General features: G+C 39.6%; 1 protein-coding gene across 1 annotated transcript; it reads right to left on the bottom strand.

Moving 5' to 3' along the window:
* Positions 1-27: 27 nt before the first annotated feature.
* Positions 28-27960, bottom strand: zgpat (zinc finger, CCCH-type with G patch domain). Its single transcript, XM_060836341.1, has 6 exons — positions 27311-27960; positions 13326-13459; positions 12159-12308; positions 9111-9242; positions 7319-7742; positions 28-4443 (listed from the first exon to the last, which is right to left on the bottom strand). The coding sequence occupies exons 1-6, from the start codon at positions 27853-27855 to the stop codon at positions 4305-4307; spliced, it is 1524 nt and encodes a 507-aa protein (XP_060692324.1). The 5' UTR covers positions 27856-27960; the 3' UTR covers positions 28-4304.
* Between the last annotated feature and the right edge of the window lie 29 nt (positions 27961-27989).

The following is a 27989-nucleotide window of genomic DNA, read 5'->3' as shown; positions in this document are numbered from 1 at the left end:
CTTTGCATCAAATGCACTGTCAGTAAATATTGAATGTTTCATTCTTCCTTGCTGAGTGCAGACAAATATTAAATGCAATTTCATCTATTTTAAATGCTTTTTAAGATCCTAAGATTTTACAGCATTGCCATATGTAGCCACTTCAGTCAATGGTGATAAGATGATGGTGTAAATGGATTAACATTTCCCATCTGCAAATTGGGTTTATAAATCAATTCTCTGCCTAGCACCCAAAGGCATTCGAACAAAAGAAATACAAGTAGTCTCTTTCTTTTTAGAAATCAGTCAATAGAGCTGGCAGCAATTCTGCACTCATTTAGTTTTAATGCCAAAAGAAAATGTCACACTAGTGCATTAAAGGAGGGATCAAGACACATTGCTGGGCAACAGCAAAAGAAATCTTAGTTACACTCAATCTGTATTTAATGGAGGTCTGTCTCATGGTGACGATGAGTGGCAAAACTGGAAATACGTTCCATTGCCTAACACTGCCTGGAGAAAGGATATTATTACAGATAATTAGTTGAAGTGTCTATTTTGAAAAGGACTGCATGCTTGTGAAATCAATGATTATTACACTAAATTTACACCTGTGTATGTCCAGTTGTTTTATTCATTGATCAAAACTCTGCATCTTGCCACAAGTACAAAAAACAAATGTAATAAAAATCCAGGCACTACTATAATAACAGTGCAACTGTAAGCTGTAAACATGGGGAGCTATGTATGTAATAACTGTGTCAATACAATTGGTGAAGACAGAACAAGTAACTCCAAAAAATGAACACCAGATTGACAATAGATAGTGTTTTTCACACACTTCCTCATGATATCTTCAATACATTTTATCTCGCTTAAGTAGTCTGAGGGGTAAAAAGCAGTTGTTGTGGCACCCATTTTCCAGACAGGTAACAGACAAAAATCCACTTCAGTCTTATTTCTGTACCTGAAGTATAAATATCCTAACAGGATTAATAAAAATGAAAATGTAAATAATGACCTTCTCAGCTTTATGCATCAACAGGAATAACAAAGCAAGTACTTCCAATAATGAGGAGGATAAAATTATGGTAGTATTTCTCATGGGTTGCATGGATATAAACATGAGTCAACGTGTGTGATGCTGGAAAAGCACAACCATTCAGGCAGCAACTGACGAGCAAGAGAATCCAAGGATACAAACATGACAAATTTCACAGGCTGGTTCCTGTGCTTTTAAGATGTCAGAAAAATACCTCGTCATTCTGGCTATGGACAATTTTCAGTCACTCAGCAAGACAGACTAATAAAAGGGTAATGTGCTTGTTTTAGAATTGGATGAGAAATGGCATTGGTCCTGCTTCACTCAATGAATAATTTGCTGTAGCCATCAAAAGAGCAAGTTCATTCTTAAAAAAAATTAAACATGAAAAGTACTGATTTATCATTAGCTGACAGAGGGTGGTAGGTAGTAACTAGCAGGTTTCCTAGCCCATATTTAATCTGATGCTATAAGACTTTAAAAGATTCCGAGACAGTGCTATGAATTTCCAGGTTATGTCTTCCTGATTATTATCGAGTGTCAACACAGCTCATGGACTTTTTCTATTGGCAAGATTAGATATACTTAGGAATGCTGACAATGAAATGTTGAAAGTTTGCTGAAGGGCATGATTCTGTAAAATTGACTATCTCGGATATTCCCACATGTTAGTGAGAACGACATTGTCGGTGTGACTGAGCTGGGTGTATCTTAGGATTATCTGGCTTGAATATACCTATATTGGGTAATATGGCCAGCTGCCATTCTTCTTACGTTACAACAGTGATGACAATTCAAAAGTATGTCATTGGCTGCAAAGAACTTTGTGGCACAAGGTTGCAAAACGCATTGTAATAACTCATGTCATGTCTTTGTCTTGCTCTCAACAGAATTACTGAACTAGAAACTTGTTGATAAATACCAGTTTTATGTGCAAAGAGTCATTATTTTATTGGATATGGGCTTATTGCCTGTTGATGTTCCTTTTGTCCTCAATGCAGCTGCTACCAGGCCCAATTGTGTTCAGGAAAAAAGTTTACATGCAGTGTAGCCCATGGTTTTCAAAGGAATTGCTAGAAGCTACCACCAAAAAGCGAAGCTTGTGAAACAAATATTTACCTGAGTGTAGATTTAAGAGAATATTCCTATTGCTCCCTGTTTCACAGTGATGCTGAACATCTCTGGTGGATTCCATTCTGCCTCCAGTTGATCACAGGCAGCTCTAAGAAACTGGATGAATTTCCACATCAATTAAAAACATTGTTCTGCAATGCTGAGGGTGGCAAATTATGGTCAGCATCTGAATGTTGAGTAGCCTATGCTAATCACATAAAATACCATTATGACTCAGACCATAGCGATGTGCCCTCCACAGCTTCACTCTTTCCCAACCTAATCTCAAACTCCCAGTTTCTCTTATCGACATTTTACAATAATTAAAAACTTAGTCCTGTAGTATTTAACTTCACTATTTTATTATCGGTGTAGGTGGGGAGGGTAGACAGTGCAGTTGCTTCAAGATCTCCTCCCCTTAAGTTAGTCATGTATCCAGGTAAATTTGGATCTTGCAGAATTCTCAGAGCATGAGTTTCTTCTTCATACAAGGCACTGCAAGGAGTCCACAGAAAGTTAGTCTGTCATCATTTGAAGACAAAAATAAATATATTGCTGTTTAAGTCAAGCAATAGGTAGCAACTCAACAAAAGGATTTTATTAGTTAGATATTAATAGATGTGCTACACGTCAAACATTTTCTGGTGTTAATTCAGATTTGCACAAGGAATTGTTTTTCTTTTTTTCACTGGCATGGTGTTGGATTTCCTAAATGCCATGCAAGAGACTTATAAGCAAAACTGAAGTACTTAGTTAAAATGCCATTACCTTTAATCCTATGAAATTGCTTCAGACAGAAAGCAAGAATAGTGGAAAATAATTAATGACTTGGAACAGAAGTCATCATTTCAAAATGTACAGATGATTAAATGTGGAAAGGTACAAGCAGATTTCAGCTAAAATGGGCGTGAGGCAAATCTGCTTTCTTTACTGTTTTTCTTCCTAAATGTGTTTATTAAATTTTATAACTTTTCATTTACATTTGCCATTGTTGACTAAATATCATAAAGGTTCCTGAAATCATTTTCCATCTAGTGCTTGAAATCTGTCAGTTAATCTCTAAAACACCAAAACCTGTTCAGTGGAAGACATCTTGAGGCACAAAAAAGTGATTATTCATTTATATTACTGCTGCCTCCAGATTTCTAAAATGTGCTCATCAACTTCCTCCTTAATTAAAAAAAAGTCCACTCACAACCTAATCATCTACTGCCTGCACATGCACACCTCCATTTTAGTCCCTGAACAATAGCATCAACACACAAATTACGAGCAGAAGTAGACCACTCAGCCCCCTCAGTCCACTTGGCCATTCAATTAATCATAGCTGATCTGATAACTCCATATTCTCACCCACCTCATTATTTTCAAAGAAAAAAAAACAAACATTATTTTCTTCATAGAAAATCCATGTTCAAAATTAATCATGACTTTGTCTCACTCTACCTCTGCAACATCCCTTGTGTCTCACCCTGACTGCTATTACTTTTGGATCTCTCTCTCTACTTTATCATTTGTGGATGACCCTTCCATGTTCTTATTGAGTACTTTATCACACAAAGTCAAAACTAAATAATATCTATTTTGTAATATCAAACAGCTATAAGTTTCCAGTACAATATAAATATATTACATGTCCACTTGGAAATGAGGCAATGCCTAAAACCTTAAATTACATTTTTGAATTAACGTGGTATTTTGCACGTGCAATGAATTTTCAAAGATATTGACATGGCGGCAGAAACATTGCCACTTCAAAAAGGAAAGTTTTGTATTACAGCCTGTTATTTCTCAAGTACTATCAGAACAATTCAAATCTGGCTCAAGTTCAGTAGATGGTTATTTTAAGTACAGAAGAAAAGGCATTGAAGGCAGCAATGTTATATTGCCAACGGAATAAATTTACAATATCAACTTAAATAATATCAGCTTTTAAAGGGTTATCAAAGCAGTTGTGATCAGGATGGTGCTGCAACCTTGTCTAATAACACAAATGATTTTTATCATTAGTCTTAGCGCTGAATTGCAAAACGTTCAAAACAACAAATACAAAATAACACAAACCACAAGAACCATTTTACATTTAATTAAAACGGATACACCTTACAGCAAAAAATGCTGTGCACACTGTCTATTTTTGAAATATACCAAAGAACAATGAATTACTAAATCAGAATTTGGTCATTTTCTTGTGTGTGTCTGCTTTCCTTTGTTCTTGTTGGGCCCCTGATTCTTGAGATTTTAGATAGGACAATTGCTTCTTTGCATTAGATAACTTCTCTTCCAGATGGGTGGTTACTGCTTTGTCTCTGTGATTTAAAAAAAAAGTAAAGAAAATTGAACCGGATTACCAAGTGATGTTGTGGAGACAATACCCACTGAAATTCCTTAATAATGGAGGTGAATCTTGATCCTTGCTCAGTGTAACTTTACTTGTACACCAATGGACAAATAAGGATTCTACACAATGAATCAAACTCTGACATAGGATTAAATTATCTGCAGTAATTTTAGAAAGTCTTTGTTGAGACTATCTGCAAAGCCCAACAATATGATTCAGTTTTCGATGTGTACCGAGAGATTACCAACATACAAGAAGATGCAACTTGCATTTACTTGCTCTCTTTGGTAGAGAAGTGGAGATTCCCTGTAGATAGGGATTGTGCACCAATGAGAAGCTGGGTTTGTGGGCAAGGTTCCAAAGACAGTTCAAACATTTAGCTCAAAGGCATGTAAATGAGGCAGATCTTGAAGTCACACAGCAAGGAGGATGAGTTTCGAAGGGATCTGTAGATGGCAAGGTGATGATGTTAACTGCTATAAAAGTCAGGGTGGTGAAGGAGACTTGCAGTAAATCCAAATTTAGGAGAACAGGCAGTGAATAGGTGTGAACGACTATGAGTAGTATACAGAAATACGGCAGTGAGAATAGGAGGATTGGAGAATCAGTACTCTGAGGAATAGAAAGCTATCACAGATTAATGTGGATGGGAATGACATGTTAACAGGCTGAAAAGTAGAATTGAAGGTTTCAAAAATGCTGACCCCAGGACTGAACAAAGTTGTGGCAAAACATCTGAATGGCCATCTAAGTGAGGCACAGGTGGGGATGGGCAAGCAACAGATGATTAGAGCAGAAGATTGCAGCCAAATAGAGTCAAAGTCATACAGATGTACAGCATGGAAACAGACCCTTCGGTCCAACCCGTCCATGCCGAACAGATATCCCAATCCAATCTAGTCCCACCTAAAAGCACCCGGCCCATATCCCTCCAAACCCTTCCTATTCATATACCCATCCAAATGCCTTTTTAATGTTGCAATTGTACCAGCCTCCACCATCTCCTCTGGCTGCTCATTCCATACACGTATCACCCTCTGTGTGAAAAAGTTGCCGCTTATGTCTCTTTTATATCTTCCCCCTCTCACCCTAAACCTATGCCCTCCATTTCTGGACTTCCCCACCCCAAGGAAAAGACTTTGTCTATTTTCCCTATTCATGCTCCTCAATTTTGTAAAACTCTATAAGGTCACCCATCAGCCTCCGACACTCCAGAGAAAACAGCCCCAGCCAGTTCAGCCTCTCCCTATAGCTCAAATCCTCCATCCCTGGCAACATTCTTATAAATCTTTTCTGAACCCTTTCAAGTTTCACAACATCTTTCCGATAGGAAGGAGACCAGAATTGCACGCAATATTCCAACAGTGGCCTAACCAATGACCTGTACAGCCGCAACATGACCTCCCAATTCCTGCACTCAATACTCTGACCAATAAATGAAAGCATACCAAACGCCTTCTTCACTATCCTATCTACCTGTGACTCCACTTTCAAGAAGCTATGAACCTACACTCCAGGATCTCTTTGTTCAGCAACACTCCCTAAGACCTCACCATTAAGTACATTTGTCCTGCTAAGATTTGCTTTCCCAAAATGCAGCACCTCCCATTTATCTGAATTAAACTCCATCTACCACTTCTCAGCCCATTGGCCCATCTGATCAAGATCCTGTAGTAATCTGAGGTAATCCTTTTCACTGTCCACCACACCTCCAATTTTGGTGTCATCTGCAAACTTACTAACTACACCTCTTATGCTCGCATCCAAATCATTTATATAAATGATAAAAAGTAGAGGAGCCAGCATCGATCCTTGTGGCACTCCACTGGTCACAAGCCTCCAGTCTGAAAAACAACCCTCCACCACCACCCTCTGTCTTCTACCTTTGAGCCAGTTCTATATCCAAATGGCTAGTCCTCCCTATATCCCATGAGGTCTAATCTATATCCAAATGGCTAGTCCTCCCTATATCCCATGGGGAACCTTGTCGAATGCCTTACTGAAGTCCATATAGATCACATCTATTGCTCTGCCCTCATCAATCCTCTTTGTTACTTCTTCAAAAAGCTCAATCAAGTTTGAGAGACATGATTTCCCACACACAAAGCCATGTTGACTATCCCTAATCAGTCCTTGCCTTTCCAAATACATGTACATCCTGTCCCTCGGGATTCCCTCCAACAACTTACCCACCATCGACGTCAGGCTCACTGGTCCGTAGTTCCCTGGCCTGTCCTTACCAATCTTCTTAAACAGTGGTACCACGTTAGCAAACCTCCTGTGACTATTGATGATACAAATATCTCTAGTTTTCCACAGAGTTCTTGGGTACACCTGATCAGGTCCTGAGGGAGTTATCCACCTTTTGCATTTCAAGACATCCAGCACTTCCTCCTTTGTAATATGGATATTTTTCAAGGTTTTACCATCTATTTCCTTACATTCTATATCTTCCATATCCTTTTCCACAGTAAATACTGATGCAAAATACTAATTTAGAATTTGAAGTTCAGCCAAGAACAAAACATCAAGGGGGTAATTCTCACTATCCCTTCTTAGGGACTAGCTTGCATTTTTAATGGAGAAAAGTTATGAGAGTTCTTACAATGATGAACCATTCTTGTGTTACTCTCGAAGTAGCATGTATGAAACTTACTCCCTACGTCACACAGTGAGCAGATGATTATGGAATGGAAATGGAAGGTGGAGTGGAGGTGTAGGTGTACTTCAAATGGGATTTATGGGTAACCATCTACTATTATACACAATACTGCAACTAATCAAAATCAGGCCCATGAACTGAATTAAGCCCAAAACTGTAAACAAAGCAGTACATAAGATACCTTCCAACATTTCTTGCAAGTGCCTCCATAATTTTTGCAATGTCTTTTTCTGTATGTTCAATCTTCTCTGTTATTTGAAAAAGATGGATATTTAGAGCTTTCTTTGTGCTTTTAGTACCCCTATAACGTTCTTTGCTACTTTTTTCTCTCATGGGGAATCCAGTCGGAATTGGTGAACTGCTAGTCTGTCCAGTACTTTGAAGTTTGTCATTCAAAAAGTCAAATACAGTCTGACAAGGTTTTCTTTCTTTAACAACATGGGAGCCTCCTTCGCTTTTCCGCTTGTGCTTCTTTTTGTGCAGATGGTTCAGTTTTCCTTCCCGCTTTTTTTGCAGGATTTCAGCACATTGATCCAGGGATTTTCCCGGAGGTAAAACCACTGCTTGTACAGGCTCCACTCGACCATCAGCATTCTTCCCCAAACCTAAAAGAGAGCATGCCCTCCAAATCAGTTCAAACATGCACGGTGTCCATCAGTAACACAGAGGCAGCAATGTGTACTACCTACAAGCTGCTATGCAGCAACCCATCAAGGCTCCTTCAAAAGCCGCTTCCAAACCTGAAATCTCTATGGCCTAGAAGGACAACAGCAATATATGCAGAGAGACCATCACCTGTAAGTTTTCCTCATGGGCATACACTAGGCTGACTTGGAACAATATCACTGTTCCTTCACTACCACTGTGTCAATATCCTGGATCTTACTTCCCAACTGCACTGTGAAAAGCTACGTCATATGGATTCCAGTGCTTCAAAAATGGGTCATCACCAGGTTTTGAAGAGTAATTAGGGATAGGCAAGAATTGCTAATTCACCTACATACACTCAAAGAAAAAACTTGAAAAATGTTACCAGTTTATGTGCGACGATGCTGCTCCTTTAACAAGGTTACGTTGTCCCTTTTTTTTCTCCAAAGGGGGTTGTAAAAGGCAGAGGTAACTATTTGTCAGGGTTAGGCCACTTTGATCATGGCTAACAGATACTCCTCAGGCAACAATCAGGGAAAAGGGCTTTTATGTTTTCTTTAAAACACTTGCACAATGAAAGGGGAGTGGCCAGCTCTTCCAGTTAGGGGATTTCTTTAGTTTGGTTTAGTTTAGCAGTTAGAAAGTGCTGGGGACCCACAGAAACAGTTACGCTGAAAGAGGCTTTGTGCTGATTCTCTCTTTGACATCTCTCTTTGTGAGAACCTGTGTTTGAATTTACTTTTTTGCCAAGAGGTATATTTATGGGGACATAACAGGAAATTGGAGCAGCATCCTTAAGTTGCAATAAGAGTCTGTTGAGTTTTCAGATAGGTTAAGTTATCCTATATTATGTTCTCTTTTGTTCATGTTTCATTTAAAAACCTATAAATGAATTGTTTTGCTAAAACAGAGTGGTTTGACCAGCTGCGTCACTCCTGGAATATTCACTTTACACCTGCTTAAAACAAGTAGAAAAGTTAGGGTCTGGGCTACCTTCTTGAAATGTTTTAAGGGGTCTGGCCTGGTCCAGAACAAGAGTGATAGCTTCTCAATGATAAATATCAATATTTGTTTTTCAAAAAAAATTAATGATTTCTTTACTAACAATATCTTCCTCGTTTTCAAGACTACACCAATATCCAAAGACTGGAGTACAGGAAATAGTAAGATAAATTTGGGATTGTTACACATAATAGAAAATTGCTTCAGTTATAATCACCAGTGTTCATTTTGTATCTCAACAAAGCTATCAAACACATGGCAGTTTTCAAACAGAAGGTCACCATTTGAGAGCAACGCAGTAAGGCAAGTTAATAAATTCTTACCTTTTCCAAATTCGTAACCCAGTTTAACCATTAATTTAGATCCTATCCCCCGAGTATGAGCTTCCCAACCAGCAAATGAAGAGCTGCAAGCTGGACTCCAATTTCCCCATGACACAGACTTTTCATCCAAAACTGTGATATCAAAATATAAAATAGGAGTGGTTTCATTACACCTTTAAATTATTTTTGTGACCTTAAGATATTTAATCAAGATAACATATATTGATATAAATAGCAATATACCACCAGTAATTCCACAGGAAGAAGTGCATGCAGCAAACAGGAAGCTTGCAACAAAATAGCAGAAGTGAATGAAACCACAGCTGAAGTGATATGTTTACAGTAAATCTTGGAGGATGAAATTTATTTTAAAAAGACAGTTCTTGAAAATTCTGAAACATGGTATGTGACAATTCACCAAGTGCTACTGCAGATAGAATGGGCCAAAAGGCCTCCTTCTGCACTGTGACAATTCTGATTTTCTGCAAAAATGCTGTGAAAAACAGGCAAGAAAGGGAAGCAATGGGACTGAAACAGCAAAACAAAAACTAAGATTTAAGGCTGAAGAATTATGCAGAGATGGGACCAGAAGAGGCTCTGGAGAAATTTCAATTCAAATTTTAAAATCAAAATCAAAATGTTGGAAGACAACACTGTTAATTATTCTTAAAATCTACCATTATCGTTATATTTAGGATAAACTTTGTTTGGCAAAACGCTTAGTCAAATCTGCAGGGACATTGATTGACACATATAGGTAAAGTGTTTCTTCATGAAAATCAATTTACCAAAAATAATTCAGTATTTGGTTGCAAAAATGACAAAATTTAGAGATTTAAATAGTGACGTGAGAGTTAATCTTGCATTCATTGCCTAGACTTCTCCATCTCCTGATGTTGCCTGGCTTGCTGTGTTCTTCCAGCCTTCTGCCTGTCTACTATCGACAGGAATCTGGATGCAAGTTTGCTCACTGAGTGGAAGGTTTGTTTTCAGATATTTTGTCACCATACTAGGTTACATATCAGTGAGCTCTGCGCGGGTGGCACTCTGTCGGATGGCGTTGGTTTCCCATCTTCGGGCCAGTTTTAGTGGATTGCTCCCATAGGTGTTAGCAAGTTTGGAGAAGATTTGTAGCTCAGGTTAATGTTCTGGATGCAGGTTTGCTCGCTGACCTGGAAAGTTTGTTTTCAGACAATTCATCACCATACAAGGTAACATCATCTAACAGAAGGATCTCCTGACATTTATAAAACCTGTTTTATGCATTATGTAAGATTAGTTTTATCGTTCATTCTTTAAACAGAAATCATAGAACTAATTTCAGTGAAATCCTGCAGATTCTATCAAGAACGGATAAACTCTGCCATATTGTCATTCAGCGAACATGAAAATAGGCCCCATAAATCATATATATAGTTTTCTAGCTCATCTCCTCAGATTTATTTTAGTACATAATTGCAATAGGTTGCATGTCAATACATGTTAACATCAAACCACTAATCAATGAAAATTATTTCTAGTCAAGAGATTCATTCATGACTCCTTCTAATAATTTGAACACAAATAAAATGGTAGTGTTAGCAGACTCTTTTTTTATATAAACCTAGTGACTGTAATGGATAGTGGATCAACAGGATCCAAACATTATTACTTTGAAAGTAAGTAGCCAACAAGCTAACTCACAAGCCAGTGTAGTTACTCAGCAATGAATGTGCATTTAGTTGAATACAAAGGGCTTAGTTTGCTCAGCTGCTGGATAAATCTAAACGTACTAATGTAGCAGTCTGCTGCCAGTGTACTTCCTTATACAGTAGCAGAACTTTGTTACAATTATTGAAGTTTAAAAAGCTATCTGACTTCCCAACGGCCAACTTAAAGGAAACTCATGAAAAGTTTCAATTCTAAATACTTTTGCTGCAAATAAACTAAAAGCAATATACAGACTAAACATTACTAAGTAGGCAACCATAACTTGAAACTACAGAAAAGATAATCATCTTTAACATGATTACATCAAAGAATATTTTTAAAAATATTTTACCAGTTAAGGTCATTATTTAAACAAGAAGTAAAAATAATATTTGTTTTATGGAAAAAGTTAATGATTTCTTTACTAACAATGTTTTTTCTTGTTCTCTGGACTACGCCTGTATGCAAAGACTGGAATAAAGGAACTATTAAATTAAATTTGGGACTACTGCATAAAATACAAAAATTGCTTAAGTGATCATCAATGTTAATTTTGTATCTCAGCAAAGGTATCAAACACAGAGTACCACTCCCCAAAATCCAATGCCACATTTATACTTCACAACACACTTTCCATAGGACTTTATAGAATATCTGTCACTGTTAGGTTCCGACAGATTCATGTCTTCCTGTTTCAAGAACTGCAGCACCCATATCCAAAGTTCCTTTCCCACAGTCTTAGAAAGACCCAAAATAGATCTTCAGTATTAAGGCTCACTCCAATGATTCCTTCCCACAGCCACGTTGACTCTTTCACAGCCCTTAAATTCTTGCTAGTTCCCTCTCCCTGACCAAAGAACAAGTTTACACCAGTAATCGCTTTGTTAACTAACAAATTGACAACCTGCTACATGGATGAAGGGCTTATGCTCGAAACGTCGAATTCTCTATTCCTGAGATGCTGCCTAACCTGCTGTGCTTTGACCAGCAACACATTTGCAGCTGTGATCTCCAGCATCTGCAGACCTCATTTTTTACTCGAAGATTTTAACCTGCTACATGGCACAGCTCCCCGTAACATCCTCCATTAGAAAATCTAGTCTTTTGTGGATTTTGCAAAGAAAACTGAAACCCATTTCACAGGTTTCCTGGCCCAAAGATGTGCACTTCAGCTGGGTTGGTCAGCTACATTATCCATCGTGTTCAGGGATGTGTTGGTTAGGTGTGTTAGCAAGGTTAGAGAATAGGGTAGGGGGATAAGTCTGGGTGGGATGCTCTTCAGAGAATTAGTGTGGACTCATTGGGCTGAATGGCCTGTTTCCACACTGTAGGGATTCTATCAAAAACAAAAGTACTTACCTTTTGCATAACCAAGCTCTCCTTCATCCTCAGAGCTAGATGAGGAAGACTCATCAGCCTGAGGTATTGGCATGATCCCATCTCCCTCCACTACAATCTCCTTTTGAAGCAAGGAATCAAATTTTACTGTAAAATAACCATTGTCAATATCTGAAAGACAGAAACCATTTCCATGATTAAACAAGTTTTTACATATGAATTTCTCAAAAACTTCTAAAATTACATGAGTTGCTCATGTTGACTCCTTGCCTCATTCTATCTTTGTGATTTGGATAATCTCTATTGCCACATTTTCATCTCTCACCTAACCTCTGTCCGGCCATTTAAAAAACTAATTGCATTCAATAAAGTTGAAGCTTGGAGATAAAAGTAGGCTGAATAGTAATCTATGTTTTAATATATTTTGCAGCCGGAGGCAAGGCATAATTCATGAGGAGCTGTTGAGTGAAGCTAGAAATGGGGTGACTGTCTCAGGTGAAGGAGGTTTTTTGTTCCGGGGGTGGGGGTGGGGCGGGGGGGGGGGGGGGCGGAATGCTGTGGAGCAAAAAAAGCAAGAGGCCTCCAAAGAGTAAACATGGACAGTTTGAAAAGACAAAAAACTTTTAAACAGAAGTGTTTTATTGAAAACCAACTCATTCAAAGAATCTTTACTTTCAATCCAGGAATACTTTCATTATGACTTGTGAAATACTGTAGTTCAATATCAAATCTGCACAGAGAAGGGGGAAGATCTCCATTCAAACATGTTTAATTTTTTTTTGTTTGTTCTGATTGTTTGGAAATAGCTTCCTTTTTATCATACTGTTATGAGTGTATTAGAGAACATTTTCTCTTATTTGAAGGATGTAAGCGACTCAACTATACACTCTGGATGATTGTGGATTAGTTGAATTTTGATGATTATATATTTAAGATCTATTTTTATATTAATGTTTGTGCTTGAAAATTCTGCTTATTTTTGTAAATTTGTCAAAATGTTAAATTCCCAATAAAAATATCTATATTAAAAAAATCTGCACAGAGGTATAATATATATGTGGGTGTGTGACCATGCATGTATTTTAATGGTGGATCGTGTAGTAACACAAGAATATTATTTTTTGTTTTCCCAGCAGGTAAATTACATTAGATGAAATCAGTCAGGAAATGTAAGTACGTTGTACTTACCTAGGATTTTAGCTGGGTACCAAATCTCATCTTCATATTTCGCTAAACAGGCTGACCCCACCTCAAGTGGACTTAGGTCCAGTTCTTCAAATTCACGTAGTTCAGACACAGCTACCACCTCTCCATGGGAGTATCTAGTCAGACACAATTAGTTCCAGCACTGTAAAGTCTCCTCTAAAATCCATTATTCTCAAAAGTCTTTCATTATATGTTTTTAGTAAAATTTTACCTCCTCCTTTTCTCTTCCACATGCACCAGCCATGTCTATACCTCATGCAAACAGTTACGTTTCACGTGAGACCACAGGCAGTGAGTGATAGCAGGCCAATCAACCACATGACTTTTCAGGCAGAAGGATGCTAAGGCATACCAGGAAGAGAATCATTAAAACGAGGGAAAGATAATAAATTGAGGCCCCAACTTGGGGCTTTCATTTACTTTGCAGACAGAACAGAGAGTTAGGAGGCACAGAAGGATATGAAAGGGAACCAATAAACCTAGGATAAAGAATTACTGGAGGGCCAGCATCAAGGCCATCCTTTTCCTTGCAGACAAACGAGCATGAGGCATCTGTCTGTTGCAGCCTTAGGGGAACATGGCATTGAAGAAAAACTGACATGGGAAAGTTGTGAAGTTGAGTGGTTGGTGAATAAATGCTTTGCATGTGTGTTGCTCAGTTGTCTGGATAGCTGGTTTGTAATGCAGTGATACTGACAATTTCTGTACTGACTGAGGCCAACATGAAGGTCCTCTCAACCTTACCCCTCGCCTAAAGCAATAATGAAATTCAACCACCGCAGATTGTCACCCACTAATGGAAGAGCAACCCTATGGTCCTCTGAGAAAATGGCAACTCTCTATGGAGCATCGGAGGCTGAGGGGTGACTTTATAGAAGTTTACAAATTTATGAGGGGCATGGATAGGATAGACAAAGTCTTTTCCCTGGGGTCGGGGAGTCCTGAACTAGAAGGCATAGGTTTAGGGTGAGAGGGGAAAGATATAAAAGAGACCTAAGGGGCAACTGTTTCACACAGAGGGTGGTACGTGTATGAAATGAGCTGCCAGAGGAAGCGGTGGAGGCTGGTACAATTGCAACATGTAAGAAGCATTTGGATGGGTATATGAATAGGAAGGGTTTGGAGGGATATGGGCCGGGTGCTGGCAGGTGGGACTAGATTGGGTTGAGATATCTGGTCGGCATGGATGGGTTGGACCGAGGGTTTGTTTCCGTGCTGTACATCTCTATGACTCTATTAAGTCATCACTCAGTTAAGACATAGATCGGGAGAATATTTTTCTCACAGAAGGTTGATTGCCTTTCAACTCTCTTTCTCAAAAGGTGGCGCAAGAAGTGTATTTCAATATTTTAAGGCAAAAGTAGATATGTACTTTGTAACGCAGGGGTTGTTATGTTAATCAAAGTAGGTGGGAACATGCAGTAATCAGAGCAGCCATCAGCTTACTGAATGGTGGCAGTCAGTCGCGAGAGACTGAATGGCTTAATCTTGCTTCTAATTTATATCTTTTCACAGGCTATCAAAACCAATGTTTTTAATATATACACACACATAGTCCATCAGGGCCCACTGAATACAAAAGGGCAACTCTGGATAATTTTAAAGTTAACTCAGCACTTCTTACTGTTAGTGAGATCATATTATCAACACAATCTGGGAATCCATACATAGACCTTCCTAGTCTATATAGCTAAGTTTAATATACTATGCATTTTTAATCTTGAAAGGGAGTTTATACTATGAGATTAACTATATTAGGGTGACTATATTTCCAAAAAAGTCAAAATGTACACATCTTGAAAAGCTACTGTGAGGTGGAGCTCCAAAATTAAGATAATTTTAAGAAACGGGTCAGTTGAAGGTGGGAGATCATGTGATGAAATCTCTTGGAGAGTGTCCAGTGAGGGTTGGCAAACTTACCCAATACATCACTTTAAGGAGTCATTAACAATGGTGCTGTCATTGACAAAATGGTAGGGATAACCCCTTTGGCGACATTGGAGGGGTAGAGGGAATAGAGTACAATACATGATAAGTGCTTATAGGAAGAAGGACAAAATCTCATATCCTACTACCCCGTGACCAACTCAGTTTATATTTGACAAAGATGGAAAAGATTAAAACCACAACACAAGCGACATTTTGGAATCCGTTAGGACACTGGAATATTTAATGAAAATCTGTGACTGTCCCTACTATCAGGGCATCTGGTCACCTACCTGACATTAAGTTATAAAAACAAAGTTTGCTTTATAACTGAGATCAATCAGGGCTGAAATTTTACACGACCAGCAGCTCGGATACTCATTATCACAAATTTCAGAGCTTCTCAGGCACATGTAAAGATTAAAGACTGCATCTTGCAGTAACAACTTCCTCAGCTTGCAAAAGTAAGCAATTACTTTGGAAATCTTGTGATTGAAAGTTAGTATTGAAGCTAATCAGAAGTAAGTGCTACTGCAACACACATTAAGATATGAAAAAGTTTATAACTGATAAACATGTACGAAGGAAAGGCCTAATTTTCAGTAAGTCAAATGCTTTTCTCCTCAAAACTTTAGCAGTATAGGATAAAGTATAACAAAGCCTTGAAATGAAAATCTATATATATTAATGTTATATACAACAGCCAGGATTGCTACTAACTTAGACAAAGTAAATGAGATGTTTGTAAGTTATGTCCCCATATATTTGTAGAAGAGAAATAGCATTTTGGGAAAGCAAATCTTAGCAGGACTTATACACTTAATGGTAAGGTCCTAGGGAGTATTGCTGAACAAAGAGACCTTGGAGTGCAGCTTCATAGCTCCTTGAAAGTGGAGTCACAGGTAGATAGGATAGTGAAGGTGGCGTTTGGTATGCTTTCTTTTATGGGTCAGAGTATTGAGTACAAGAGTTGGGAGGTTATGTTGCGGCTGTACAGGACATTGGTTAGGCCACTGTTGGAATATTGCGTGCAATTCTGGTCTCTTTCCTATCAGAAAGATATTGTGAAACTTGAAAGGGTTCAGAAAAGATTTACAAGGATGTTGCCAGGGTTGGAGGATTTGATCTCTAGAGAGGCTGAATAGGTTGGGATGGTTTTCCCTGGAGCTTCGGAGACTGAGGGGTGACCTTATAGAGATTTACAAAATTATGAGGGGCATGGATAGGGTAAATAGACAAAGTCTTTTCCCTGGGGTCGGGGAGTCTAGAGCTAGAGGGCATAGGTTTAGGGTGAGAGGGGAAAGATATAAAAGAGACCTAAGGGGCAACTGTTTCACACAGAAGGGTGGCATATGTATGGAATGAGCTGTCAGAGGAAGCGGTGGAGGCTGGTAGAATTGCAACATTTAAGAGGCATTTAGATGGGTATATGAATAGGAAGGGTTTGGAGGGATATTGGCCGGGGTGCTGGCAGGTGGGACTAGATTGGGTTAGGATATCTGGTCGGCATGGACGGGTTGGACCGAAGGGTTTGTTTCCATGCTGTACATCTCTATGACTATGAGCTGGCAAGCAGAAGGATGAACAAAAATTTGGACTTAGGGAGAGTAGGGCTGAGGCAATGACAAGTTATATTCAAGACAAAACAGAAGGAAATTATTTTAGGACTAGTGACCAAAAGGATAGTTTGAGAACTTTAAAGACTGGGTCAGGAAGCGAACTCTAGATCTTTGGATATAAGTGGTCAAAGGCACTGCTGCTAGCGATACTGAGTAGGGAAAAGGAAAGTAGCACAGAATGCATAAGAGGTGGCAGTTAGAGGAATGCCGAATTTCTGGGACATGGATGAATCTTAACACAATATTGGGAAAAAAAATCATTGGGAGGCTGGGAATCAATAGCAATCAGAGGGCATAAGTAGGTGAACGGGACTTGGGAAGGCTTTGATGTAAGCAACAGAATTTTGATAAGTTTATTAATAGACAGAAGGTGGCAGGAAACCAAAAGGTGAAGGAATAATTTATTCTGCAGTTAAGAAAGCAGGGACAGGAATCTTAGTGCAGTTTAGCCAGAGATGAGCTATATGCAATTCGGAGTTCTTTGTGTTGGAGAGAATGCAGTTGGAATTAAAGGTTCCAAACAAATAAAATATCCAAATCTGCTTCTGACTGGGAACTTGGATGGGGCAAATGGAATCAGTAAACTCAAACTCCTGATGGGGATGGAAAATTCCATTGTCCTTGGTACAACACAGTGAGGTAGCAATGCAGAAAAGCCTAGTATCAGAACACAGGTGAAATATATGGTACAAAATATATTGACACTAGAGAGGGAGCTGTAAAAGAGCAAATGTTGGACGTGGGTGTTTCACAGGTACATATTCAAGACTAAAATTTACACAAAAAGAAGGAAATTATTTTAGGACAAATGATCAAAAGGACAGTTTAAGAGTTTTGAGGACTGTTTTAAAGATTGTCAGGAAGCAAACTTGAGAATTTTGGGCATAACAGTGAGTGAGGTAGTAATAATGTAGAAAAGCCTGGTATGAGAGGACTGGTGAAAGATATATTGGGACTACAGAGTGAGCTGGAAAAGAGCAAGTATATTTTGGATGTGCTGAAGGGGACAGCAAGCATCACAAATGTGCGAGAGCGACTCGACATTCTAAATAGGTAGAAAAGGGCAATTTTGGTGTGCAGGAACATACACTATTCAAAGCAATAGCATTTGTTGATAAACACAAAACTAAAGGAAAATTAAATCCTTTGTTCTGTACTCACAATACAAAACAAAGAAGTAATACAGGAAATAGGAGTCATTTTAATTAGCATGTTAGTCCAGGACATCTTGTATTCATTTAATGACAGCCTCAATGACAACGTGAAATATACCCATAGACCAATTCAACTGATCACTTAGTACTACAAATATTTAACACAGCCTACAGGTAGTTTTATAATGTGATGATTGCATTTTTGTGCAACTCTGTATTATAGAAAAATTACACTTCAGAAACAGCACTTAAAGTCTTGGCAATGTAATAGTGTCACAGCCAACACATGTTTTAAAAGGTATCCTTTTTAAAAACACTGTCCCCAATTCATCAATCGTGTTATAGCAGAACAACCTGTATCTGCAGTAAAAAACGACAAAGAACCATGGATGCTGGAAATCAGAAATAAAAACAGAAATTGTTGAAAAAAACTCATTAGGTCTGGCAGCATCTGAGGAGAGAAAGCAGAGTAACATTCTGAAAAAGGGTCACTGGACCGATTATGTTAACCCTGACTTCTCTCCACAGATATAAAAACGATGGAAGACATCACACAGATTCAGCAACATTATCTGGCTTCATTTGTGAAGCAAGGATTCAGGCATTAGCTTGGTTTTCTACAATCTGGTATAGTGAATAAGAGAATTGAGCTTTTCTTTACTCTTTAATGGGACATGAAAGCCAGTGGAAGGCCATCATTTATTGCTCATTTTTCAGTGCACTTGTTTTGCTACATTGCTGCAGAAGATAGTTAAAAGGTCAACAATATTTCTGTGGATACGGTGTCACACATTGGCCAGATCAGGAAAGCATGGCAAATTTCCTTCCATGAAGGATATTTATGAACTAGATGTTTTTTTTTAAAACAAAAATTGATAATAGTTTCACAATCACCATTGCTGAGATTAACCTTTTATATTAGTTCCATGACTATTAATTGCATTTACATTTCACCTGCTACTATGATAGCATTTGAAATCATGACAGGCTGGGCTTATAGATACTAACCCAATAACATTACCAGCATGCCACCATTTCCCACAAATTAACGTCTTCAAAATTATGAACATCTTGATGAAGAAGTAGTCAGCATGTTAATGTGAATAAAGAAAAAATTAAACAAGATTAGAAAATGTCTTTGTATGAAAAGTTGCTACAAACTGCTTTGCTTTACTGCAAATTAATGCTTGGACAGAGTACGCAATTTCTTTTCCAATAGTGTTTTGCATAATAGTTTGAAAAATATGACATCAAAGAAGGATGGAGAAATATGAAAGTATAAGCTGAAGTATGGAAATAGATGCGGTGGTTCTTGTCAAGAAATACAGTGGTATATGTATGATGCTTTACGTCCTATTTCATTGCAGGAACATCTAATTAAAGGAAAATATATTACTCCAGAGTTTTGTATGACCGAGTTTGCATCTAAAGAAACCAGAAAGTCAACAAGAAAGACATTAAACAAGGAAAGTGTGGAGATAAAGTCTGGACAAGGGTCTCAATGGCAGTGAGATTGAGGCAAGGGCAATAATGCAGAGGTGATAGATTAGATTTCCGACAGTGTGGAAACAGGCTTATTGGCCCAACAAGTCCACACCACCCATCCCCCTCCAACTAATGCACCTAACAGTATGGGCAATTTAGCATGGCCAATTTACCTCACCTGCACATCTCTGCACTGAGACAGGAAACCGGAGCACCCGGAGGAAACCCACGCAGACATGAGGAGAATGTGCAAACTCCATACAGACATTCACCCAAGTCTGGAATTGAATCTGGGACGCTTCTGCTATGAGGCAGCAGTGCTAACCACTGAGCCACCTTGCCTCCCTTTTATCTCTATTAGAGATAATAGATAGAGGAATAGCAGGACACATTCTGTACCCCAATGCTCTAACATAATTATACCAAGTAAGCCTGATAATGAGGAGAATGAGAAGACTGCAGATGCTGGAGATTAGAGTCAAAAAGTGTGGTGCTGGAAAAGCACAGCCGGTCAGGCAGCATCCACGGAGCAGGAGAATCAATGTTTTGAGCATAAGCTCTTCTTCAGAATATTGGCTTTACTGATGAAGAGTTTATACTCTATCAACTCTCTTTTCCAGCACCACACTTTTTGACACTTAACCCAGTAATGAGATGATCATGAAATCAAATGAGATAGTGGTGAGGCCATCATACAGTATCATTAATGCCAAAGAAACTGAATGTTGCTAAACACAAACATTAATTAAAAGACCGAAAAAGTGAATTGTGTGGCATTCTGGAGATAATAGGAAAAGCCAATATTAAAGATGCCCAGTCCACACTGGAGGAAAGTGAAACTATGCATGGACACTTGAACAAAGATGGAGCTCATGGAAGTAGTGTTTGGAATGGTTGATCGTGTCAAATACTCAGAATAAGTTATGGAGCAATACCAAGACAAAGCTGCAATTTGCAAAGGATATCCAGAAAAATCTCAGTAATGTACTATAAGGGGAAAGTAATTTAAACAGTCATGGAAAAGGTGAATAAGGAATTTTGTTGACAATATATTGAAATTATTTAAAGAAAAGAGAAGTGATGATTTTGTAGGTAATAGCATTTGTAACATTCTTTGAGGAAGCAGCTAATGATGACAGTTTTGAAGGTAAGGAAAATGTTGCCTTTGTAAAGGAACTTTAATAAGTTAATTAGTGCTGGGTCAAGATAGTTGGATGAAGAAACAAGTACAGCAGAAATTACTTGATTATGAATGGGGTGAGGGGGTGAAGCTGGAGCAATAAAAGCCTAGGGCAAAGATAAGCACGTTTTTAGGAAAGGGTAGGAAGCAGCAGCTGACACAGCCACAAACACTGAGGTAATATTACTGATAACTCAAATGTATGGTTTCAGTTTTATCTTTCATCTTGATAGGATATCTAGAAGATTGTGTTCAAGTGACTTTCTCTCGCTGCTGACTTGTATGCTAATACATTGTTCATATAAACGCATCACAGGATCAGAAGCAGGCCAATTTCCCTCATTTCAAGTTTTACTCTTGAGCATTACTCTGATTTTTGAGGTTTATTTTCAGATTCTTACTACCTTTTATTAGAAAATGCAGGCATGTAGTATCATTGCTTTCTATGTTTGTGTTGAATTATGAAGCATTTAGAGTCGTACAATATCGAAACAGATCCTTTTGTCCAACAAGTCCACGCCGACCATAATCCCAAACTAAACTAGTCCCAACTACCTATGTTTGGCCCATATCCCTGCAAACCTCTCTTATTCATGGACTTATCCAAATGTCTTTTAAAAACATTGTAACTATACCTGCATCCACCACTTTTCCACACAAAAAACACTGTGAAAAAAAGTTCTCTTCTTCTCTTTTCATCTTAAAAATATGCCCCCTAGTTCTGAAATCCTCCATTCCAGGGAAAAGACACCTGCCATTCACCTTAACTGTACCTCAGGACATTATAAACCTCAACCTCCTACACTTCAGTAAAAAAAAATTCGAGCCTATTTTTAGAACTCAAACCCGCCAATCCCAGCAACATTCTGGTAAATCTTTTCTATCTTTCCTACAACAGGGAGATCAGACCTGAACACAGTACTCCAGGAGAAGCCTCACCAATGTCCTGTACAACCTCAACATGACATCCCAACTCCTGTACTCAAAGATCCGAGCAATGAAGGCAAGCATGCTAAACACCTTAATCACTCCATTTTCACGTGACACAAAGTTCAAAGAATAATGTATCTGAACCTCAAGGTCACACTGCTCTACAACACCACCCACAGCCCTAATTTTAAATTGCTAAAGTCCTACCCTTCTTGTTTTACCAAAATGCAATACTTGCACTTATCCAAATTAAACTCCACCTGCCATTCACTATCTTTAAAATTAAATTGGAAAAGATGGAGACCCCACAGTCACATCTTGCCAATGTGTTGAAAAATAAATGAATTTACATATAAACTCTTTTTCTGGCTAGCCAGTCTTCTATCTTTGCAAATAAATCACTCCCTACACCATGAATGACTATTTTCAACAACAACCTTTCCAAGCCACTTTGTCAAATGTCTTCTGGAAATCCAAGTACAGTACATCAAAGGGTTCCTCTTTATCAAAATTATTTTCTTTATTCATTCACGGAATGAGTGTATCACTGGCTAGGCAGCATTTAGTGCTCATCCCTAATTGCCCAGAGGGCAGTTGAGAGTCAATCAGATTTCTTTCCCTAAAGGACATTACTAAACCAGATATTTTTTTCCCAATAATTGGCAATGGATATATATATAGAAGACATTAAGTTCCTATTCCAGATATTTATTGAATTCAAATTCCACCATCTGCCATGGCGGGATTTGAACAATGGTCCCCAGAACTTTATCTAACCGTCTTGAATAACAGTCCAGCGATAATACCACTAGGCCATCAATTCCCTGTGGTGACTCTTCAGAGGCTGTCCTGTGAATCCATTCTCTCCATTCCCAATCCCCAACCCAGTGACTGACACCTCACAGAATTAGAAAAATCCATTAATATTTCCAGTGTTATCAATTTTCCATTAAACTTAAAGCCACAACAGACAAAGAAAGCATTAATTTTATACAGTTCAAAACCACACAACTCCAGGCTACAGTGTCCAACAGGTTTATCTGGAAGCACTCACACACACCCTCACACACATACACTCATACTATCCCCTACCCTCCTCTGCATGCATACACCCACATGTATAAGTTTGTGGGATGAATTTGTACTTGCAGAATTATGTTGTATTTTGCTCAAAAACTTAATAAATCCATCTAAGATTCTGTAAATCCCTTTTTTAGATTGGAATAAGTCTGAACAGAGGGGCACAGCAACCTCACACCTTCAATGCAATATCTGGGCCAACATGGCACCTACTGTTAAAGTTCAATTTAGAATGTAACTTACATATGAAAAAACTGAAACCAATTCACCCATTCTAAAGATGAGACTTAACAAACAATTCAGGTCTTTTTCAATATATAATTTCAGCTACATCACACTGTAAACATTTGCTTTCAATTCTGTGTTCTACGACCTTATACTCCACAACCACCTGATGAAGGAGCAGCGCTTCGAAAGATAGGGTTTCCAAATAAACCTGGTCTTGTATGATATTTAAACTTTGTACACCCCATTCCAACACCAACACCTCCAAATCATTAATTTTATAGACACGGTATTGCACAATGACAAAAGTCAGCGATGTTTCTTTCATCAAAATAACTGACATACTTCTATACACAAGAAGCTTTCACCCTAAATACATCCTCTAGAATAGTGAAGTTACAGCTAATACGTACTCATTGCATATTCAAAGCTGGAATATTTCAACCAGGCAGTGACTAACCCTACTTACTTCACCTCAGTGTTAAGTTTAACAACCAAGAGTTGGTGGATGACACTAAGATGAGTGGTAGAACAAAATCAGCAGAGGACTATGGAAGTTTGCAGAGGGACACAGATAGTTTAAGTGAGTGGGTTAAGGCCTGGCAGATGGAGTACAATGTTAATAAATGTGAAGTTATCCATTTTGGTAGGAATAACAGTAAAAAGGATTAATACTTGAATGGTAAAAAAATTGCAGCATGCTGCTGTGCAAATGCAGCTGGCTGTCCTTGTGCATGAATCACAGAAGGTTGGTCTGCAGGTATAACAGGTAATTAAGAAGGCAAATGGAATTTTGTCCTTCATTGCTAAAGGGATTGAGTTTTTAAATCAGGGAAGTTATGCTGCAGCTGTATAGGGTGTTGATGAGGCCACACAGAGTCATAGAGATGTATAGCACTGAAACAGACCTTATGGTTCAACTCATCTATACCAACCAGATATCCTAAACTAATCTAGTCCCATTTGCCAGCACTTGGCCCATATACCTCTAAACCCTTCCTATTCATACACCCATCCAGATACCTTTTAAATGCTGTAATTGTACCAGCCTCCACCACTTCCTCTAGCAGTTCATTCCATACATGCACCACCCTCTGTGTGAAAAGGTTGCCCTTTAGGTCCCTTTTATATCTTTCTCCCCTCACCCTAAACCTATGCCTTCTAGTTCTGAACTGCCCCTACTTGAGAACGAATGTACAGGGACTAAAAGAAGTGCTGAGGAGGTTCACTAGGTTGATTCAGAAGTTGCGGGGATTGACTTATGAGAAGAGGCTGAGTAGGCTGTGATTATATTCCTTGAAATTCAGAATGGGTGGGGATCATATAGAAACTTATAAAATTATGATTGGAATAGATAAGATACAAAAGTAGAAAGGATGTTTCCACTGATGGGTGAAACTGGGACAAGAGGGCATAGCCTCAAAATTAGGGGGAGCAGATTTAGGACTGAATTGAGAAGGAACTTCTTCACCTAGAGGGTTGTGAATCTGTGGAATTCCCTGCCAAGTGAAGTCGTGAGGCTTACTCAGTAAATGTTTTAAAAGCTAAAAATAGATCATTTTTTTGAACAGCAAAGGAATTAAGGGTTATGGTGAGAGGGTGGGTAAGTGGAGCTGTGGCCACAAAAGATCAGCCATGAGCTTACTGAATGGTGGTGCAGGCTGGAAGGGCCAATGGCCTACTCCTAGCTCTTATGTTCATCACAATAATATCTGCTGCAATTTTTGCAAAAATCTCCTGAACATATGCAGCACTGAACAAGGGAATTCCAAATTCATTTGCAAGTATTTTATTATCTTGTGATTTTCCCAGTTAACAGCCTGCTCTCTTTGCAACACCGGTTTCCTCCCTGTCACTCCCACCTCCCTTGTTGCCCCTTCAGATGCCTCTGGTCTCTGACTGCCCTTTAAACCTCCTTTTCCCACCTAAATCCATGTCCCCAGCTTCCCACCTACTCAGTCCCTTTTCATAGCCTTAAACCTCTTCGACCTCCAATCCATTTGCAAACCTTCCCCCCGCCTCTTTGTAGGCTATGCTATCCCTCGTCTCCCCCACCCCTTTGCAGCTTTCTCATTGCTGTACTATTGATAGAAGTGAGCCTAACAACAGCAAGCACAAGAGAGCTAGCCTCTGATTAGAGACACTCCTTACAATCTATATACAAGAGCAGCTTTTCACTGATCAGCCACCCTATTATATTTTCTTGTGATTAGGGGAAATGCATTCACCCACTGCCACTATATATTTTAAGCATTGATTTGGCTCATCAAGCCTGTTCCACCATTCAAATCAAATCACGGCTGACCATCTACCTCCATACTATTTTGCCACACAATCCACATATCCCTTGATGTATCTTAGACCTAGAAATATTTCTGTCTTTAATATGATCAATGACTGACCCTCCACAGCTCTCTGAAAAAAATAATTCACCAAGTGAAAAACTTCATCCTCATCTTAGCCCCCAATGGACAACCTTCTATTTTGAGACTGTTCCTTTGTTATAGATACACTTTCTTGCATCAACTGTAATAAGTCTTGTAATTATTTTATATGCTTCAATATGATCAAATCTCATTCTTCTGAATTCTAAAATATAGGTCCAGTTCCCTCAATCTGTCCTCCTAAGACAATGGGCGGCATGGTGGCTCAGTGGTTAGCACTGCTGCCTCACAGCACCAGGGTCCCGGTTGCCATGTCTGCGTGGGTTTCCTCCGGTACTCCGGTTTCCTCCCACATTCCAAAGGTGAATTGGCCATGTTAAACTGCCCACAGTTGTTAGGTGCATTAGTCAGAAGGGAGTGGTGGGTTGCTCTTCGGTGGGTCGGTGTGGACTTGTTTGTCCGAAAGGCCTGTTTCCACATTGTCAGGAATCTAACCTAATCTAAATTCTACCCACTAAGGAATAAATCTAATGAATATTTGCTTTATATACCACAATGGCAAGTGCATCATCCCTGAGGAAATGAAACAAAACTACACACAATATGCAAGGTGCAGTCTCACCAAGGCTCTATCTAATTGTAGCATGACCCCTGCAAAATCCTGTTGCAACAAAACTAACATACCATTAGCCTTCCCAACTGCCTCCTGACTCTGTACATTACCTTCAGTGATATACAAACAAGGTTACCCAATCTATTTTAATATCAACATTTCTCATTCTCACCACATAATACTTTGCCTTTCCATTTTTCCTACTAAAATGAATAGCTTCACACTTTCCACATGATATTCCAAGTACCATTCATTTTCAGCCGGTCTAAATATCCTTGAAGCCTCTACGCATCATCCTCACAACTCACATTACCACCTAGTTTGGTGTCATGAATAAACTTGGAAATATTAAATTCGGTCCTCATGCCCAATATATATAGCTGGGATCCAAGCCTAATCCTTGCAGTACCCTTCTAGTCACAGTCTACAAACCTGCTGAGAATGAGAATGATTATTTCCATAATTTCTTTTTGAATTTGTGGCCACTCTTAACAAAACTGAGACTATGTTTAAATAGATTAGATTATTTACAGTGTGGAAACAGGCCCTTCGGCCCAACAAGTCCACACCGACCTGCCGAAGTGCAACCCACACATACCCCTACATTTACCCCTTACCTAACACTACGGGCAATCCCGCACATCTTTGGACTGTGGGAGGAAACCAGAGCACCCAGAGGAAACCCACGCAGACACGGGGAGAACGTGCAAACTCCACACAGTCTGTCACCTGAGTCGGGAATTGAACCCAGGTCTCAGGCGCTGTGAGGCAGCAGTGCTAACCACTGTGCCACCGTGCCGCCCACAAAAGATATACAACTGTAAAAATGCATATTTATTAGTAAGCATCGTTCTGCGGCCTTTGAGGTAGATCAAACTAACTCTTTATTACTTCAAATTTTCAGCACAATAACATTTGGCCAACTTGCCCATGGTGCTCCATACGAGCATAAAGTCATCCTTCTTCATGGCATCACCTTGTATTCATTGCACTAGCCTTTTTTAAGTAACATCTCCTCAACACAATGCGTCTCAATTACTCCTGTAGGAGGTAAACATATCACGAACTCTAAAATTAAACCTTAGATGTTGAAAGTCTGAAATGAAAACAGAAATTGCTGGAGAAACTCAGCAGGTCTGGCAACATCTGAGAAGAGAGAGAGCAGAGTTAACATTTGGAAGGGTCACTGGATTCAAAACGGTCACTGTTTTTCCTCCATAGATGCTGGCAGATCTGCCGGGTTTCTCCAGCGTCTTGGTAATGTGCTCCTGAATGTTTTCATGGGCTGTACCAGTGATTATGACTGACCCTAACTTTGAACTCCCCCCAATGATGTTTGTCCATGTGTTCAGCCTTTCCTTCCTGAGTTACCTGCATGAATCCAGGAAGCGGCAGCTCCCACTCAGGTAGAAGGGGCAGGGTTTCATGGCTCTCTGGGTCGGGTGGATCCACAGGACACGGACTGTGGGCTCGGGCGGCTGGTCAGCCTCCACACCCACCACCATGGCGTTGTGATACTGCACAGGGCCCCAGGCAGGGCGGTAAGGAGCCCGCACCTTGGCGCCGCTCATCTCCCCAGCCTCAGCCTCGGCCTCGGCCTCATCGCCGCTCCCCGGCTCCCGGCTCCCCTCGGCCTCGCCCAGGGCCGCCTGGAAAGCGGCGTATTCGGCGTCGAGCCCCGGCTGGGCCTCGGGCTCCGGCGACGAGGCGCCTCGCTGTAGCTGCTCCAGGAGCTGGCTCTTGCGGACCGAGAGGAGGCTGGACTCGGTCAGGGCGACCAACTGCTGCAGGTCGGCCTGGAGCTGGAGCAGGTCGGCCTGAGCATCGGCTTGGGCCCCGGATCCCAGCGCCGCCTCCACCTGCTGCAGCTGGGCCTTGTACACCTCGATGGCCGCCTCCAGGCTCGCCTCGTCCATGGCCGGCGATACGGAGCCACACTGACAGCGATCAAAACTGTTCAGCTCCCGCCGCCATCCCTCAACAGGAACATTAACTCCGGAAGGAAAAGGCAGCGAGCAACCTCTGACCTGTGGCTGAACTCACACTGGGG

The sequence above is a fragment of the Hemiscyllium ocellatum genome, chromosome 15, assembly GCF_020745735.1.
Source record: "Hemiscyllium ocellatum isolate sHemOce1 chromosome 15, sHemOce1.pat.X.cur, whole genome shotgun sequence".
In the NCBI taxonomy this organism is placed as follows: Eukaryota; Metazoa; Chordata; class Chondrichthyes; order Orectolobiformes; family Hemiscylliidae; genus Hemiscyllium; species Hemiscyllium ocellatum.
The sequence above is the reverse complement of the archived record's forward strand: the minus strand, read 5'-3'. Positions and strand labels throughout refer to the sequence as shown.

Bases quoted from the DNA above. Each gene is read 5' to 3' on its own strand.
- zgpat (XM_060836341.1), bottom strand. From the start codon at position 27,855: ATGGACGAGGCGAGCCTGGAGGCGGCCATCGAGGTGTACAAGGCCCAG. The intron at 12,309-13,325 runs GTAAGTACAACG...TCTGTCTTTCAG, and splicing joins GTACCCAGCTAAAATCCTAG to ATATTGACAATGGTTATTTT. The intron at 9,243-12,158 runs GTAAGTACTTTT...TTGATATCACAG, and splicing joins AGAGCTTGGTTATGCAAAAG to TTTTGGATGAAAAGTCTGTG.